Consider the following 18,571-nt stretch of genomic DNA (forward strand, 5'->3'; position numbering starts at 1 on the left):
TTCACTATTTTTTTTGCAGCTGCTACCATGTCCCATCTTCTAGCATCTGCATACATGCTTGAAACCACCACATATGATGCTACATGCCCACCCAATACTTATGTTTGCCTGTTGTCTAGAGCTCTCTTTTCCCAACACATATATTGCACTGTTGCAGACATACATTGTACTTGAACCCGGATAGTCTCCTTAACATGTTTCTGTCACAAGCTAGTGTGTTTAAGTTTCTTGTAGAGAACTTTCTGATTTCTGTTTGTTGATTCTTATTTGCTGATGTTTTTCTTGTGTTCCTTGGTTTTTCATCAACTCATATTTCATTGTCTAGCTCCTTTTTTTCTTTCAAAAAAAATAGTAATTCCTCTTTGCTCATTCAGATTAATTTGCTGGTTTGGACCTGATCCAATTGGTTAATTAATTTGGGTATTTGCATTGCTTTCTCCTTTGAATCCACTATCTTTGTTTCCTTGTCAATATGTCATCTTCGAATCCCAGTAAGAATTCTTCTTTCTTGAACCAACTTGTCACCAATAAGTTGGATTCCTCCAATTTTACATGCAAATAGCAAATTGCTCTGTTCATCAGCAGCCTCAATTTGATGGGGCATATTGACGGGACTCTTACAATGCCTACCGAGTTTATCGTGTCCCAAGATACGAAAGAAGGGAAGCCTATCGAAATTACCACTGTCAAGAACCCAGAGTATACCACTTGGAAGAAAAACGATCATTCTGTGGTCACCTTCATTACGGCCACACTCTCAAGAAAAATATTGGCATAGGTATCATGGGTGGTTTGGAAAGGGAGATGTTGTTGACTCTAAACCATTGGGTCAGGCAAATTTCCACTCCAAAAATCTACCATTTGAAAGAGCAATTTGTTGAACTGAAATGAGGAGATTCCAATGTTATTGAATATCAAAACCGAATCAAATTTGGGATGGGCTAACTTGTTGATAAAGACCAGAGTTACCGGAAGCACCTAGGTAAAAGGGGAAGCGCGAAACGTCGCACTTCCGAAGCGCGGGGAAGCGCCACTTTTAAATGGGAAGTGCACTTCCCTTTTATGGGAAGCGCACTTCCCATCACACTTCCCCTGCGCTTCCCCAGTTTTTTTCAAATTTTTTGTATTTTTTTGTTTTTTATTTTTATTTTTTTCGCTTCCCCCTCGCTTCCGGTTCGCTTCCTAGGTCGCTTCTGAGATGATTCCCGGCTCGCTCCTAAGTGGTCCCACACTTCCCGCTTCCTAAAATTTTGAAAGTGCCTCGCTTCCCGCTCCCGCTTCCTCAACTGGCAACCATGATAAAGACATCTCCATGAAAACGATTTGGGATCTGAGTACATGTTTGTTACCATGTATGCCCGGCCAGATTTCATGAACGACATTTGATCAGCTCAGAAGTGTGCTTCTTAAGCATAAAGCAATGTTTAATATATTCGAGTCCAGCAAGAAGGAATCCAGCACGCCTCAACCTGAAGTCTTGTTTATTAGGAATGCTCCACCCAAATCTCAAGGTTCAGGAAGAGGCAAATGCGAGCAATATGAACGCAGAACAAGTGTTTTGCCTACACCAACGAAATAGTACATCTCATGTGTGGGAAGCCAAACTTGTTCTGATTGCTATCAGAGATATGTGTCATCTTATCGGCCACCTATTATTGTTCCTATTCCAGCACGCTTCAAGGGCCTTGCTGCTGGTGGTTTTCATCCTTTTCAAGGACCATGTAGACCTACTCCTATGGGCCCTAACTATTCTCATCATCGATCCCAGGCAGCTTCTTATGCCTCTGATGCTCCCTCTCACGCAAGAACACAAGACGTTGATACTTTAAGCACAGCCTTCTCACATATGAATTTGAATGAGAACACTCTTGTGAATACTTAGGCAACTCCAGTTAGCATGCATACTTCATGGCCAGCACAAAATAACATGATGTTGGGAACAAGTGGGCAGCAATCCAATGCTTCTTAGGTTGACTCAAGGGTCGTGCACCATGTAACAGGTGATTCAGGTAAGCATCTTAATGTTGTTCCTTATCATGGGGTGGATAGAAAAGTCACTGGTAATGGAAAATAATCACCCCATCACTCATGTAGGGACAAATGTTCCCACAATTTCTGGAAATATGTTTCTTACAAATACTTTCCTTGTTCTTGGTATTCAACATAATCGCATTACAATTTCCCAATTGTGTGATCAATCTAAGTCTTACATTTTTTCACCCCATCTTTTGTTTCTGGGAAGAAAATTCACAGTAACCGAATGTTTGTTAAGGGAAGAAAGAGTTCATTTTCTTTGTTCTTGTCAAATTTGTAAAAGCCATGAGTTCCCCTCTTTGGAACATCTAATAAAAAAACTTTATTTCCTTTGAGTTGATCCATATTGATCTTTGGGGTCCTGCACTAGTTCCTTTTTTTTCTAAATTTCAGTAGTATAGATGATTTTGACATATATACCTTGATCTTTTTCCTTAGTCCAAGAATCAAGTATTTTCTGTTTTACAACTTTTCAAGAATTATGTTGAAAATCAGTTTTCTCGTAAGATCCTTATCCTTAAGAGTAATGGTGGTGGTGAATACACATCCAGTGTATTCAAGCAAATATCTTCATAATAATGGAACCTTGCGTGAGATGTCCTACACAAGGACACCTGAACAAAATGGTGTTGTGGAATGCACACACTGGCATATAGTGGAAACTTTGCAAGATGATGGTGGAATCCAATCTTAGAACTGACTTGTGGACAGAGGTGTTTCATACCGTGGTTTTCTTCATTAACTGCCTCTAACGAGTTTGAACAAGCATACTCCACACACATTATTTGAAGAGAACCCGGATTATTCCCACATTAGAGTTTTCGGTTGTGTGTGTTATGTTCATGTCCATACATACTCAGATAGATACATACATATAAATATGTACATCATGGAGCATGATATACATCGTGTTATTTCATTCTATTACAGTTATGTGTCCTTACATTGCCAACCCATCATTTTGTAAAACAAAACCATCTCAACCCGCACGCAAAAGACCAAGCATAAACCACCAAATGACTGGCGACCCATCTCCTTAATGAAAATGGCCCTTTTAATTTTATTTCTCTAATTAAGTGCAATGGAAGTAAGTTCACAAAACAAAAATAAAAATAATAATGATAAATAAAGCTTGTTGACTCAAAAATAAGAAGCATGGGCAACATGAACCTTGATACACTGAAATGCACAAGTACCATGCAGCAACCCCACCATATGAATAGTTGGCAACAAAACAACAAAAGAAAATGAAAAAAAAAAAACAGGATAGCAGATTGACAATAGATCTATTGGTGTTGCCATTATACAATAGCACTGCAATAATCCAATGCTGAAAATCCTAATCATGTGGAAGACACCGACGTCGATTTCAATGATACTTATCCAAACCCAAATGGAAAAAAATTCACTCGAATAGCTAGATAGATTTATGTATCACTTGGAGTAAGGTGAAGTCAAATAGAAATACAAACCCAAACACATAAAAAACATAAAAAAAAGATGAAGAAACTTGAAATTTTCTTAGAGCAACAAAGTTGCTCAAATCTAAGCTTTTGAAGGCTTTTGAACTTGAATTTACAAAGTTCAAATTGATAAGTAACATATCAGCCATTTCCAGCTATATATGAGAGTTTTTAAATATTAATAATCGGTGTTCACATGTCAAAAGTATGTCTTGTACAAACATGAGATGCAATCAGCAATTATTAAAATCATACCAAATTGATCAAGGCATATGAACTGACACAGGTCACCATAATAAACTTGCAAAGAATAAAAGAACAAAAGCAGCGGCTAAAAAATGCACCAGAATACACGAGACACCTCAAAGAAACAGTAACTCACAGGAGGTTCCATAGGATACATGATTGGAACAACCGTATCCACTTCTTGTTCATCTTCCCTCAGGGGATGAAAGAAATCTGACAGAAGTGCGCAGAGAAAAAAAGATAAATAATATATAAGAATAAAGGACACTTTATTTAAGCAAGAAAATAGACATTATTCAAGTGTACGATCATTTGAACCTCCCTCCGTGTTATTCAGAAGCAATGTTGTCACACATCTACACTCGTGGAAGTATGTCAGGACACTTCAATCATATGTGCACATAAATAATTTTTTTTGCGAGCTTCATTTCTTTATTACATGCATCTGTGTGCACATACCAGCTCCCAAAAGGATGTTTATAAGGAATTAAATAATCATGTAAATGACTTTCAATCCATATTTCTAGATGTGCAACATGACTTCCGCTATATATAAGCAATGTCACATGGATCAGGAATTTATTACTCTACTCTGGGCATTCCAATTTTGAAGTTGTGCTTATATCTGGACACTAAAAGTGCAGTAGAAATATCATTGAATCCAGTTCAACACAACAGAATGAAGCATATTGAGCTTGATACCCATTTTGAGAGAGTATTCAATTCCAGGAATTATAAACATACTTCATTTATCAAAAGGATCAAGTAGCAGATTCATTTGCAAAATCATTGACAAGAATGAGACTAATATCTCAATAACAAGCTATTCATAGTCACCACCCATATAGCTTGAGAGGGGTTGTTGGAACCTAGGCATCTGGATCTTGGATCCACATCCATACTAGCACTTGGATCCAAATTTGTACTAGGACTTTCTGGCCCATGATGTGAGAGGTGGAATCATGATAGGAGATGTGGGTTAAGTAGTTTTAATGTTTTCTATTTTTCTAAGATGGTTCTGTAACTATCCAAGGGGTTGTATGCAATTTCTCACATGTAATATGTCCACATCAAGAGGGTCCTGGACTTGCTGCAAAATTCTTCTCTCCTCTTTTCTAAGTTTGTCACATAGTATGAACCAGAGTTACCGGAAGCTTATTAGGTAGGTGGGACACGCACTTCCCGAAAACTCACTTTGGAAGCACTATATTCCTCGCTTCCAAAACTTCATGGGAATCTCAATTCCCCCATGCTTCTTCTATGCTTCCTATATGCTTCTCATGGTTTTCATGTATTTTCTCTCACGTTTTCACTCGGTTCCCATGTACTTTCTCTAAATTGGTAACCATCATTGCTAGATTTTAACAAAAATTGAACTCTTTTACTAAAAAAATATGAAATATAAGAATAATCAATTTTATTTTAGTTTTTATTTGCTTCTTGTTTGATTCCTATTCAGTTACCATATTGCTTCATTTTTATTCCTATTTTGCTTTCAAATTGATACTTCGCTTCCCGCTTCCTATAAATTTTAAAATGCCTCGCTTCTCGCTTCCGCTACCCGTGTCGTTTCCCGCTTTCGCTTCCTAGTTTGGCAACCTTGGTATGAACAAGACACACTCTCATTTCCAGTAGCTCTGAGGCTAAAATCCCATTTGCAAATCAATTCGAGAATGGCCTCTTTTACAAATGTGAATCTTTGTCATCCGGAGAAACCAGAAGATGCATGGGCTTGTGGGATGGACGTGCACAACAATGACACCTATGATTCATTTTGACAGATGAACATCTATATTTTGACAAACACCATTTTGAACCCAACTTCATCAGAAAACAGCAGAGTGCTGTTCATGACAGACAGCACAATCCCTATAGTGCCAGCCAATTTGGTAACAGATAATGATAGAGAGCACTAGTGTCCTACATGATACACTCAAGAGTGTGCATGTGTGCACACACTTGTGTGTGTGTGTGTGAGAGAGAGAGAGAGAGCTCAAAACAAATCACACTAAACTCTAAAAAAAGACAACCAAGTAGACCTGACTTGATATCCAAAGATGACAAGTGGACCTTTTGTAGTTAATAACAAAATCTCAAATGGTACTTACATGGAAGGCAATACTCGTACTTTTTTACACGTTCCTCCTTTAATTGCCCAAGTGCAGCCCTGCATTCAAAAGAACCACAGGCTATAAGTTTACTAAATATAAATTGAGATTCCCCAGCAACAGATCAAAGCAAATAATTATACAATGACATAGAAAGAGTTTATGAGACACATCTTAAGGCAGAGGATTCCAAAACTCAGAAATTTCTTTTCTACCGTCTATTCAACAAAATTCAGAAGTGACAATTCTATAACTTGGTACCAAGATCCATAAGAATAATCGAATGGAAGTGGGGCTTGAAGCATACCTTCTCTGGGTGCAACTCATGGTAAAAATCTGAGCCTTAAATCGTTCCACTGAACTCAGCCTGCATACATAATATCTCATTTTGTAAGAAAATATCATCCAATGAACACCATTGTAAATGCAGTGAGCCCTTGCATGGACCGAAAATAAAGCAAAATACCTGTCCTCAAAAGGAATATATGGAACCCAATCCATCTTCATTTCTTTCATTGGTACTATTTTCTCACTTTCCATTTGAACAGATTTTATTCCGATCTTGTCAGAAGGTGGGAATGGGGATACAACCTATCCAAGAGATTCCAGAAGGAAACATTAAATGTTTGAAGCCAGAAATCAACTGCACAACTGGAAAAATCATGTCATTAGGAATAGGTAATGAACTATAGCACACAAATGCTGGTTTTCTTTTATATATCTTACCTTGCTTAAAGGAAGAAAAACTGAAAGCAAATGAAATTTCAATTTTAAGTTAAAAAGCATTGAGAAAATGAAAACCAACTGAAAGAAACAATAATTCATTTTTCCCAGGAGTAAATCAAGGAAAACAAAATACAGACAAATCAAAACTAAAACTAAATGTCAAGATAAAATGTAAAACATTTGAACATGTTTGAAAATGGGAAAGAAAATGTTCAACTAAAGCATCCGTTAAAACTCAAAACGTTTCATTTAAGAAATGTAACCTTAAACAACAAACCATATAACAAGCCTGATATGAAAAATATGCAAATTTGCCCAACCCATTAAATGTTCAAGCTCCAAATACCATTCTAAGATCATATTTTTGTTCAAAACAAATGCCCAACAATAGCTAGCAGCAACGACTGGCATTCAATAAATTTTCAATTTTAGTTCTAACAATAAATTCCTCAGGGAATTTGAATGCTGAACACTAACTAAAAGCAACAAATTGCGATAACAAACAACTTAGTAGTGATAGTAGCATCCAGAAAAGGCTTACAGCCACCACTGCAGGGATGTATAGCACTCGTTGCCGATCTTTGAAGAACAAAAATTGAGCTGTAAAATTAAAAGCATAATCAATATCGCAACATAAGATGGGAACTTTATCGCACCTAAAATCTACAAAGTAATTCCTTATGAAACACATGCACGTTGTGTTGTGTGTATGTCATATGCACTAAGGGGGGATGCGGGTATGACTATTCATATAATGTCTATGTATGTATCTTATAGAGTGGCTTGCCTTCTGTGCAGCCAAAAATATAAACTTTATTTCCATAAAGCACTCCACCCTCCTCAAATGCTTTCTGCAAAACATTAACAATAAGAAGAGTCAAGAAAATGAATATTGCGTCAGAAAGCATGCACACCATAAAATTAGAAAGAAACTATTGTATGTAAAGTGGATAATGTCACGCACCTCTAGATTAGAAAAATCCCAGTTGATCTTGTAGACAGAATCCAAATTATGCCACTGCCAATCAAAATTACATTGCATATTAGAAAATTCAGAATGCAAGTTGGACAATGACAAATACCTAGATAAGCTGCCATATGACATAAATAAGCAAGTTAATGCACAACTGAGAAAATAACTGTTATGCAACCTTCAGACCATGAAAAAAGAGTGTTCAAGCACAAGCATTAATAAGGGAAGTGTTAAACAAAGAACACTGAAAAGTGAAAACACATCCAAAATAGCTTTACAAACCGAGTCAAAATGAAGATAAAAGATGGAAAAGAAAAGCAGAAAATCCCTTGGTAAACAAGCTCCATTGCATACTCAGAATAGGACCATATCTAAATCCAAACCAGACCAACCAAGCTCCCATTGGTGTGATCATAATCTAACCTAATCAAGCTCAGGCCTACCATGAATTTACCTTAGAACAAATGTATCATCTTTAAGTTTTGACCTTTTGGTTTTTTTTCCTAAAGCTGCTAAGATGTTGACAATATTTGACAATATTATACTTGGAGAGAAAAAACATGGTTTGAAGTTTGTCCAACAAAACTGATGGCCTGCCTTCTATAGCAATAGATATTTAACAATAACGAAAAACCACCTCTACGCATCCAGAAAACTGTCCATACATAGGGCCACATAAGGCAGGGTGGTCGTGGGGCCCCATCCAGGGTTTTCCTCTCTTTAGCGAGGGTTTCTCGCCATCAAAAAACAACTATGAGATCTTAACAATGCAACACTACCACCTATATTTCTTAGACCTGTGAATCCTCATTTGAAAATGTCAAGTTAATAAAATCCTCAATATGAAACTATCTAAGAATAAATAATCAAAAAATAATCTGCATGATGATTTGTTAAAAAAAGATTGCAGAGTTAATTTTAAACAAACCTCTGTGCCAACAGGGAATGCAGCTTTCCAAAGATCTTCCTGCAAGATGGAGAAAATGTTATATACAGAAAAAATAGCAAAGTATAAATGCCATGATATAGCTGGTATACCGTATAACTCACTACAATGCAAACAAACAAACAAATCCAGCAGTCAACACAGCTTAGGAGATCAGCCAATGATATAATTCAATAAAAGCAAACTTCTCCAGCCCATGGCATAGCAAGCAAACAGTTTCAAATCAGAAAATGACAAACGGTAGAAATGTAATGCAAATGTATAAATGAGAATTAAAGATCGAAAAAGTTGCATAATTGCAAGATGTTGCATGCTACCATCTACCAGAAGGGCTGCCACTTAAGGACAGACCCTCAAGGATGAACACCATATGAAAAACATATACCCATGTCTTTCAATTGTTGAAATGTGGAACCAAGATGTGTACTGAGCAGAGTTACCGGAAGCGCCTAGCTAAAAGGGGAAGTGCGCTTCCCCGAAGCGCGCTTCGGAAGCGCGGAACGTCGCGCTTCCGAAGCGTGGGGGGAAGCGTCCCCCTTTTTTGGGAAGCGTGTCCCCCTTTTTTGGGAAGCGCGCTTCCCTTTAATGGGGGACGTGTTTCCCTTTAATGGGGGACGCGCTTCCCTTTAATGGGAAGCGCACTTCCCCCTCGCTTCCCCCACGCTTCCCCCTCGCTTCCCCCACGCTTCCCCTGTTTTTTTCAATTTTTTGTATTTTTTATTTTTTATTTTTATTTTTTTCGCTTCCCCTCGCTTCCGAGACGCTTCCTATGTCGCTTCCGAGACGCTTCCTAGGTCGCTTCCGAGACACTTCCCGAATCGCTCCTAAGTGGTCCCCCGCTTCCCCGCTTCCTAAAATTTTGAAAGTGCCTCGCTTCCCGCTCCCGCTTCCCGTATCGCTTCCCGCTCCCGCTTCCTCAACTGGCAACCATGGTACTGAGAGAGAAGGAGAGAGCAGAAGCATTTCCCAGAGTGTCTTTCAATTTTGAATTTGTCCGGGTAGAAAAGGAATCATAGGACCTGGATGTTTACTGGATTGGATTACTGACCTTACTGATAGCTGTATCTATATGTGTCAATCCAAATTTAAATCTATCGTATGGTATTTTTTATAAGGATGCAGATTAGCTATAATGCAGCGCCTCCAACTGAGATTTATCCCCAGTTGGAAATTAACACAAAATTGAAATATTCAAATTTTGAACTCCCGCTTCAAAAACATTTCAAAACAAACTACCACACTTAATTTAGATTTTGGGGGGAGGAGTGGGGGTGTTGGAAGAGCGAGCAAGTTAAATGCTTTAATAAATTATGCCCTCTATTTTAAAAATTAAGAATAACTGAATAAATTACCTGCTTCTACAATAACAAAGACGGCATGCCCCTAACAATCTCAACATCACAAAAGCTTTCCCAAGAAGGCACAGTGCATTATATGTGTCTCATCAAAGCAAACAGAAAGAATGCATGACTAATATCTTGTTATAATAAATATCAACATTGGTAAAAAGTACAAGCTCTTAAGAAGGGAAGGGCCATTTTCATTACAGAAACATCATAACAAGATCAAATTTATGTGATGAAAGAAATCTTAGAAAAATAACAACAATATCTGAAATTAGGATAAGCATGTTTCCAAAAGCCTGAGTAGATGTTCAGATCGGGTTCAAACTGAAATAAGAGGAAACACTTTAACTTGAAATTGTTCTTACGAACTGTTAGGATCAAAGGAGAAAGTCAAAAAAAACTGCAAAAAACCATGTATATTTTCATTAGAAATACAATACATGCATAGATACATATGTATAAGTGTGTGTATGCGTATTACACACACTTATATCGGTGTGTCTGTCTAAGTGTATATATATATATATAAAGAACAAGATACATTGATGGGACTGAAGAGAGATGAAAGAAAAAAAGGACAAAAATAACCTCATAAAAAAATCAAAAGGATAAGCATGCCCTGAACATATAATGCACAACATACATACATATATATAATGCATATATACAAAAGCACAGACACTAATACTTTCAAGTTTCAACCCTCCCCTCTCTATCTTTCAAACTCAAGGAGCATCAACAAAATGCATCTAGAGATTGGAGAGAAGGGAGAGAAATGCAGAAAAGGTAGAGACTTAGTAAACAAAATCGCTATAAATTCTCCCTAAATGGTCCCAGCTAAGTACTCTTAGTGAACATAGTGGTGGTAGATCTCAATATGTTTTTTCTTCTCATGAAACTCTAGTCCAATGTTGTTAGTATCGTCGCGAATCAGCCGATTCGTATTGTATCGGAAAAAATTTGATACAAAATGAGCTGAATCAGCTTATTTTTTAAATAGGGTTTCAAATATTTTTAATATTATTTTAATATTTTTCTGATATATGTCATCTTCTGGTTAAAAATTGGCCAATTTAGCTCGATTCAGTTCAGAATCAGCTGATTCCCTAATTAGTTTTGAAAATCGATTCAGGATCTGATACTTCTAACAACATTGCTCTGGAGTCTGGACTTTTAGCAATATATATAGCACTCTTACTGTACAACACATAGGAGTAGATCCCTAACTAATAATCACCATATTAGCCAAAAGGCATCAAAGCTAAACAGTCTCAGTCAGCAGTAGACAATGTTATTCCTTGTTGCTTCTTATTTTTTCAATATATCAAGGAATTCCCTAGAAAATGCAAAAATCCAATAGATCTCATGTCTATATAAAATCACTGTCACATGGGTACGGGTATGAAGGATACGACACATCAATTTTCTAAAATGAGGGTATGGGGACATGGATATATATATATAGAGAGAGAGAGAGAGGAAAGAGTTTGGGTCTAGATCATACACGGAACTATATTAAGGTTGATATTAAAAATTAAAAGAAGCCTGTAAGCGTAAGTTTTGAGAAAAAGGGGCAACCAGGTCCAGTACTCTCTCTCTCTCTCTCTCTCTCTCTCTCTCTCTCTCTCTCTCTCTCTCTCTCTCTGGTAGATTGGAAGAAGAAGAAGAGAACCGGTTCCAGTACTCTCTCTCTCTGCCTTTCACAGACATCAAACAAATAAAAAAATGGTTTGGGCCAGGGTTGGACCCAACCCAATCCGAACCAGCAGCACGTACCTGTGCTGTGTCCTGCACACGTACCTGTGGCTGTGTCAACACAGGTAGGGCTGTTCAATGGTCATGTCTATGTGACAGCTAAATCCTGCAAAGTCTGAATCTGGGTAGGCTTTCTACATCAATCTAGATAATGAAGGAAGTAAGGCATAATGCATGATATCATGAACATATGGAATAATGGGCAAGACAGATGCCATGTGCACAGATATAAGAGCCCCATAAGCTGACTCACCAAATGAACATCAAAGGCAATACATGTATATTAAAGTTTCCAAACAAATTGTAGTTAAACAGTGTAATTGTGCAATAGTTCACCATCAGTAAGCCCCAGTTAACATTCACTTCAAGTGGAGCATCCACCCTTTTCTCATCATCAGGAAGTCTAGTTTGAGAGACCAAATCAACAGTGTATTTATATTGTGACAACAAATATCATATTGCAAGGGTACCACAGGAACAATCGGACCTCCTAATAATAGAAACTATAGTGTTGAATGACACCCTCATGCATATTGTCCGCACCTCCAACTTTATACGATAGTCAAAAATATCAGTGATATATTGAACTTTGCCAAAAAAAAACATGATTTATTCAATAAACAAGATAAATATGAAATAAATGTGATGTTGAATAGATCGCTTAAAGCAAATAGATCTAGATATGTTTGAAAAAAATCGCAAGAAAAAACAGTTAAAAACCAAAAAATTTGTTTATATGCCTCGACTTTTTATTTTCAAAGGAGGCATTAATGCTGCTATAACCCAGCTTTTCTTTCATGTACCTTCACTTCCTATTTTTAAGAAATGGAGACACTAATGCAGCCCACACCACATACCGTGGGGCCCGCATTTTGGAAGTGAAAGGGGAAGGAAGCCCCCATTTAACATGTGGGAAGGCCTTCCCCCTCATAATATCCTTGAGCCCAATATGTGAGACTATATTCCATACCCCCTCTACCTCCTTCCCTCTCTCTAAATATACATATACTTATGCTTTTATTTTCTAACTTGCTGAGATTTTTTCAAGAAAAAAACTTATTTTTTGAAAATAACCCAAGATATTCCTTTGTCGAGAATATCCCGATAACGAGATTTATGACTACGCTTTATATGTATATGGCCAATAAGAGGTCATGGATTTCATGGATGAATGTAGTTCTAATTTAGACCACAACTATACTAGGCCATCGTCCATGTTGTATAATTGTTAACCACAACTATACTAGGCCATCGTCCATTTTGTATAATTGTTATGTAGTCAAAAGTACTAGTCAGCCCCTAGTAGGTAGACCCCTAAAGAGACTAGTCAAGAATTAGGCAGGATTAGTCAACCAGTCAATACCAAAAATAAAAATAAAAAAGGAGAAATACAAATTTTATAATAAATTGCTAAGAATTAATAACAAGATGTATGGAACATAAAATTAATCAATAGATAAATTAAACATAAGTATAAGAACTATAGAAAAAATTAAAGGAATCAAAGAATCATATATAAATTTCAATACATATATACAATGTATAGTATATACATACATATATAACCAATAGCAAGTATACATACAAATAAAATGCACGCAGTACAATAAATAGGTCAAACATAAAATAGAACATATAAATGTGAAAACCATAAAATACTGATATATTTTACAAACAACATATAGAGGAAGAAAAAAATAAAGAAGAAAAAAAATAGAATTAGAAGAATAAGAAAAAGAAAAAGAAGAAAAAAACAAAAAGAAGAAGAAGAAACAAAAAGAAGAAAAAAAGAAAAAGAAGAGGAAAAAGAAAACCCCCTAGACTAGGTTCCTAGGCCGACAAGGCACATAGTCGGCACTTTTGTCTACATAGCCATTAATACACAAGAGAGGACCTAAATCTCCCAGCTTGATTAACAAAAAAAAAAATAACCATACTGTGAATAAGCAACTTAAAGGCAACTAAAACCAAAACCAAGGGCTATTAAATTCTCAATATTTGGGGAAAAAAGACAACTTTTTATGGTCTAAAAGGCAAAACCTTTTTAATGAAAGAAAGTAGTAGTGATCACATGTCACTAGGAAAGAATAAGAGAAGTAACTCCAAAGGACACGAGAAACATTCATGACAAGAGAAACCTGCATGGGAAAGGACAATCTTTTCCCCAGCATTTGATAAGAATGCTCTCATGAAAACTCTTTTAGGAAATTTTTATTTCTTTCCCTATAAATCATACATCAAGTGGTGAAAAAAAAATCGAATTTCTTTCCAAGAAGTTTACATTTGAATCACTTCCAAGATCCATGAATGCAATTGTCCCTGACAAGAAGTCTTCATCCCCACCCACATTAAGATGAAAAGTGTTAAAAAGAAACAGAGAAAATGAGCAAAAAAGGTATGACCGAAATGCATCTTATTCAACTTTCCACTTTAAGCTCGCAAAAGTTGTTCAATACTCTGATTCATCCATTGCACGTTATTGAACTTGAATCATTCCTTCCATCTACTTGCTCTTTTTAAGCCCACATAAGCTTGAAGTCGGGTTTTTTTTGTCAAAGTGCTATCCATCATAGGCAAGTAATTGCATGCACTTTCCATTGGCAAGGACTCGGGAGAGTGACCAAACTCCCATTAGCTCTCTTAATTAATGTTTCCATATTTGCACCTCTCTAAAGGGAACACTAAATGAATTTGTTGCGCTACCCAGTGAGAGCCTTGCCAATAGAAAAAATTAGGAGATTGTAAAAGGTTTGGCTTCAAAGTAGACTTTCTTAGTGTTGCTTTCTAGATCAAGTTTTATATTCCATTTTAATTCATAATGTGCAATTGGGATTTTTTCAAAATTGGCATCCCAAAGTATTCAAAAAAAACAAGCCTGAACGATAAGCAAAAAATTGGAAGGTAACACTCAAACATTCAATAATCAAGATAATATGCTATAAATGGCATGCATATCTCATGAAAAATGAAAACTATGAAATAATATGCATATTAAATAATGAATCTAAGCTAATAAGTCACAAAAATCATAATAATGTGTGTTTACATAAACAAACAAAAAATCATAGTGTTTTTTCAATACTTAAAAATTTTACATAATTTTTTTCAAAATTCAAACAAAAATGAATTAGATAACGTCAATCATGAGTATCATCATCACTATTACCTTCTTTTTTGCAAAAAAAAAAAACTCCCTAAATCACTCTTGATCTCTTTAGGGATGAATATATATATATATATGTGTGTGTGTGTGTGTGTGTGCGTGTGTGTGTGTGCGTGTGCGTGAAAAAGAAATTTGAAATGAGGGAACTTAAACTGCATTCATAGCAAATCTTAAAATATGCCTCATATTGGAGTGTATCATAAGATACAAAGGTGTATCATAAGATACGACACCTGCATCAAGATAAGAGCATATATTGTATTGCAAATCCCCATAGATACTTACAACATTGCTTTCTATATCTCTAATCTTCAATCTAGTGGTTGCTTTAAATATTTTAGGGCTACCCATGCCCTCCAAAGTTTTCCACAAAATTAGCAAAATAAGGACATTTAAATAAGAGAAATGACATAAGAAGCATTTATAACACAACTCTATAGTTGGAAGAGTGAATGGAGTTTCTGATCTCTCAAGCCCATAGCCACTAAACCTCGTAATCTATGTCACATAGGTGCAGGTGCGGATGCGCCATTTTAAAAAAAAACTTGGATGCGGAGCTGCAGGGAGGATATATATATATATATATATATATATATATATATATATATATATATATATATATATATATATATATATATAATTTTTAATAGTTTTAAGTTAACACTAGATGTATTTGTGTGCATTTATGTATTTATATATATAATATAGATAAAAATGGACTTGATTAGGGTAAATTGAATCTACTTTTTTTTAGATAGGAATGGACCTCGGTTGACTTCACCTAACACAAAGAAAGTTGTATCCAAGTGTTGCACCCACCTGGGTGCGGGTGCGACATGGGTATGGTGCCTTGTTAGAAGAGTCCGTGTTACATAGCTCGTAATATTTTGAAATTAATGTGTTTTTAAAGGTTTTATGATGAATCCTAAGAAATAAGGGAATCATTGTGATAAGTGAAAATATAACAATACTTCGACAAAATATTCACACAAATTCAGTTTTCAAAATATTTTTGAGATTTTAAAATTTTTACTATTGCCAACAAGATCTGCTAGATATTCCCAATAAAAACCACATACTTTTAGATTCCACTAAGAAAATCCCTGTCCAAGAAATGTTGGTGATTGTTTAAGATGCGCCCATGGTCACTAGGAACTTAGGGTGTTGGAGCATATATTGCATGTCACTTATCACCTAATGCTCCCAACATGGTAGGCAACTTCATTTTTTTGAGTATAGAAAGATAGAGAGAGGGAGGAGAGGGAAGTCTTGGATATTAGAGGTTATTTAGTTATGGAATTATGTTATAGCTATAAGATATTCAATATTCAATGTACCATTAACAGATTTAGAGGTGTACAATAATACTTGTATAATAGATAGCATAAGAACATAGACATTAAGGGCTTATACATGGGAAAGGAATCAGTGCCTTCTTTTTCTTTCTCCTCCTTTCCCTAAATACTCAACCATGAAAACTTGGTATGTTGATTTTCACAAGATGGGATCACACCAATCAGGTGCCATCCAGTACAAGAGTACAAGCTCATGTTTTGCAAGAACGCCTAGCTAATCCTACAAGCATGGTCCCAACACATACGTCAAATACAAAGAGGCCGAACGAGATAGAAGGAATTGAGGCATGATATCTTCATAATATGATATTTTCCAAATAAATGAGATTTTCAATCATAAAAATTGTCAACCCATGTGTCAAATTCAATTAAGGGTGACAGACGGAACTCATCAAAAACAGCTAATGTCAGATTAAATTCTCGCATAAAAGGCAAGAATTAGGATACTTTTGCTATAGTAAAAGGTGGAACCATGATTCCTTTTAACAATGATTTCTTCACACTTTAAGGGGGAGAAATGAATCAGAGACGTTTGCTTCATCCACTTGCATTGTGGAAAGAGAATCCGCAATATTTACTTCATTATGGTTGTCACAAGAAGCCACAGAAATCAGAGCAAGCACACCGCTTTTCATGATGTCAAATACACCCTAGGTCATCAAGTAACATAAGGATATAAGGTCACATTATAACTTCAGCAAGTCTCTTGCTTGAGTTTGTGACGGCATTTGATATCATATCTAATATAAGCAACAAGGATGAATCTTGAGCTGGATATGTACATTAACAACTGTCTCAAACAACATTCTCAAGTTCAAATACTTTCTAGGCTGTCCCTAGCTTGCAATGCTTGACTTCATAAATGTGTTATGTAAATCAGAATAATGAAACATTCACAACAAAATGGTTATAAATCTAACCGAAAAAGGAAATTAAATTAATTAAATGTTACCCAATATTTCATTTACACATTTTACATTTTCTGTAAAGGGTTTGGGTAAACAAGCAAAGACAAAAAAAATTGTTCATCATCAAGATATACAAAAACAACATAAATATGATAGCAAGTTTAGTTTTTCCATTTTTAATCCTTCAAACAACCGGTTGGGGAATTAAAAAAACAAAGAAAACTACATTGCGATAGTGTGGCTGATCTATCTGTTATCCTCTTCATTCCAAGGAAGATATTAAGATAGAACCAAGAAGGAATAGAAAGCACCAAAACAGATATTTCCGAAAACTGAAAATCAGCTTTCACACTTGACATTCAACACAGTTTCTATGAGAAATATGTTATTAAAATTGAAAGACAAGTCCATTGAAAAAGGAACAACAGAGACTCCAGGAAACTGTGGCATCCACCTGAAAAAAATAGCAAGAAGCAACTAGGGAAAAGTGCTAAAACCGGAAATAATGAATAGACAAATTTCAGCGTCTCTGATATCACCCTATGCAAACAAAACAGGTGACTAACAAGAGAAATATCACGAAAAATAAACGAGGTCACAAGAGACGGAGAACCATCTGCAACGCTTCTTCAAGGTTTAAAACAAACTCCCACAGTGAGATGCACAGAAACGAGGAAAGGATGGGCTACGAACCCTAGAAAAACAGCCCTTTCAAGAAAACCTCGATCCATGGTACAGAACCACACAGTCCACCGCATCCGAAAGCGAAAGAATACAACAGAAATCATAAGAACGTTTTTTTCACACAAAACATAGGCACGCATAAGAGAAGATGTTAAACGACACAAGATACTACGGAAATTGCAGAGGTGATACACAACAAAGAGATTTTTCCATCAGAATCGCAGTTCTAAAGCAGGAATGGGCATCGAGAGAGAGAGAGAGAGATGGAAACGATCTCTTCACCAGATTCCTTCTATCGGGAAAGAATTCGGGCTCTGCCTTTGGTTTCTGTGCCTTGACCCTCTTCCCTCTGGTGGAGGCCTTGGTGGATCCCTTGGGAGGACCCTCCGGAGACTCGCTTTTCTGCTTCTCCCCCACCTCATCCGTCGCCTTATTCTTCTTCTTCCCGGAAGCCCTAGGCCGCCTCATTCTCTCTGATGCTTCTTCCCCTTGTTCTCCACCTCCTCCTGATTCTGAGAGAGAGGGAGAGAAAGGGGCTATTTATAGTTGGGCCGCCCTTTGAAGCGATTCCAAGATCGTCATCTCTTCGTTTTGGTTTTCAAATTTATGCGGACCGCGTCTAGAATACGCGGTCGACACCTCGCCCATTTTAACGCGATATTTTGCTCATTTGTTTTGGGTTTTTTTTCTCGAATAAATGCTTTAAAAATCAGTCGCCGACGCTAGTCGAAGAGGGCGGGTCCAGGGTGCTGACCCGATTAGACAAGGAGCCATGGGGACCCTCGCGACTTGGTTTGGGAAAAGGGCTGGATCTAGGAGTGCTACTCTTAGGATTGAATCGGACCTCCAATTCGAGAATGTGAT

At 36.6% G+C, this 18,571-nt stretch overlaps 1 protein-coding gene across 4 annotated transcripts in view; it reads right to left on the reverse strand.

The window, feature by feature from the left end:
- LOC149816760 (myosin-H heavy protein) overlaps positions 1-18,284 on the reverse strand; it is a 28,993-nt gene extending 10,709 nt beyond the window's left edge. For all 4 annotated transcript variants that reach the window (XM_089988027.1, XM_089988026.1, XM_089988029.1 and 1 more), the window contains exons 1-9: positions 17,990-18,284; positions 8,479-8,517; positions 7,542-7,595; positions 7,365-7,428; positions 7,119-7,177; positions 6,318-6,442; positions 6,159-6,218; positions 5,852-5,910; positions 3,880-3,956 (exon numbers count right to left, since the gene is read on the reverse strand). In XM_089988027.1, coding sequence (XP_089844153.1) covers positions 3,880-3,956; positions 5,852-5,910; positions 6,159-6,218; positions 6,318-6,442; positions 7,119-7,177; positions 7,365-7,428; positions 7,542-7,595; positions 8,479-8,517; positions 17,990-18,175 — 723 coding nt within the window. In that variant the 5' untranslated portion in view covers positions 18,176-18,284. The remainder of the gene's footprint in view (positions 1-3,879; positions 3,957-5,851; positions 5,911-6,158; positions 6,219-6,317; positions 6,443-7,118; positions 7,178-7,364; positions 7,429-7,541; positions 7,596-8,478; positions 8,518-17,989) is intronic.
- Positions 18,285-18,571: the final 287 nt, after the last annotated feature.

Source organism: Nuphar pumila, chromosome 14 (genome assembly GCF_984573655.1).
Source record: "Nuphar pumila chromosome 14, dmNupPumi1.hap1.1, whole genome shotgun sequence".
Taxonomy (NCBI): domain Eukaryota; kingdom Viridiplantae; phylum Streptophyta; class Magnoliopsida; order Nymphaeales; family Nymphaeaceae; genus Nuphar; species Nuphar pumila.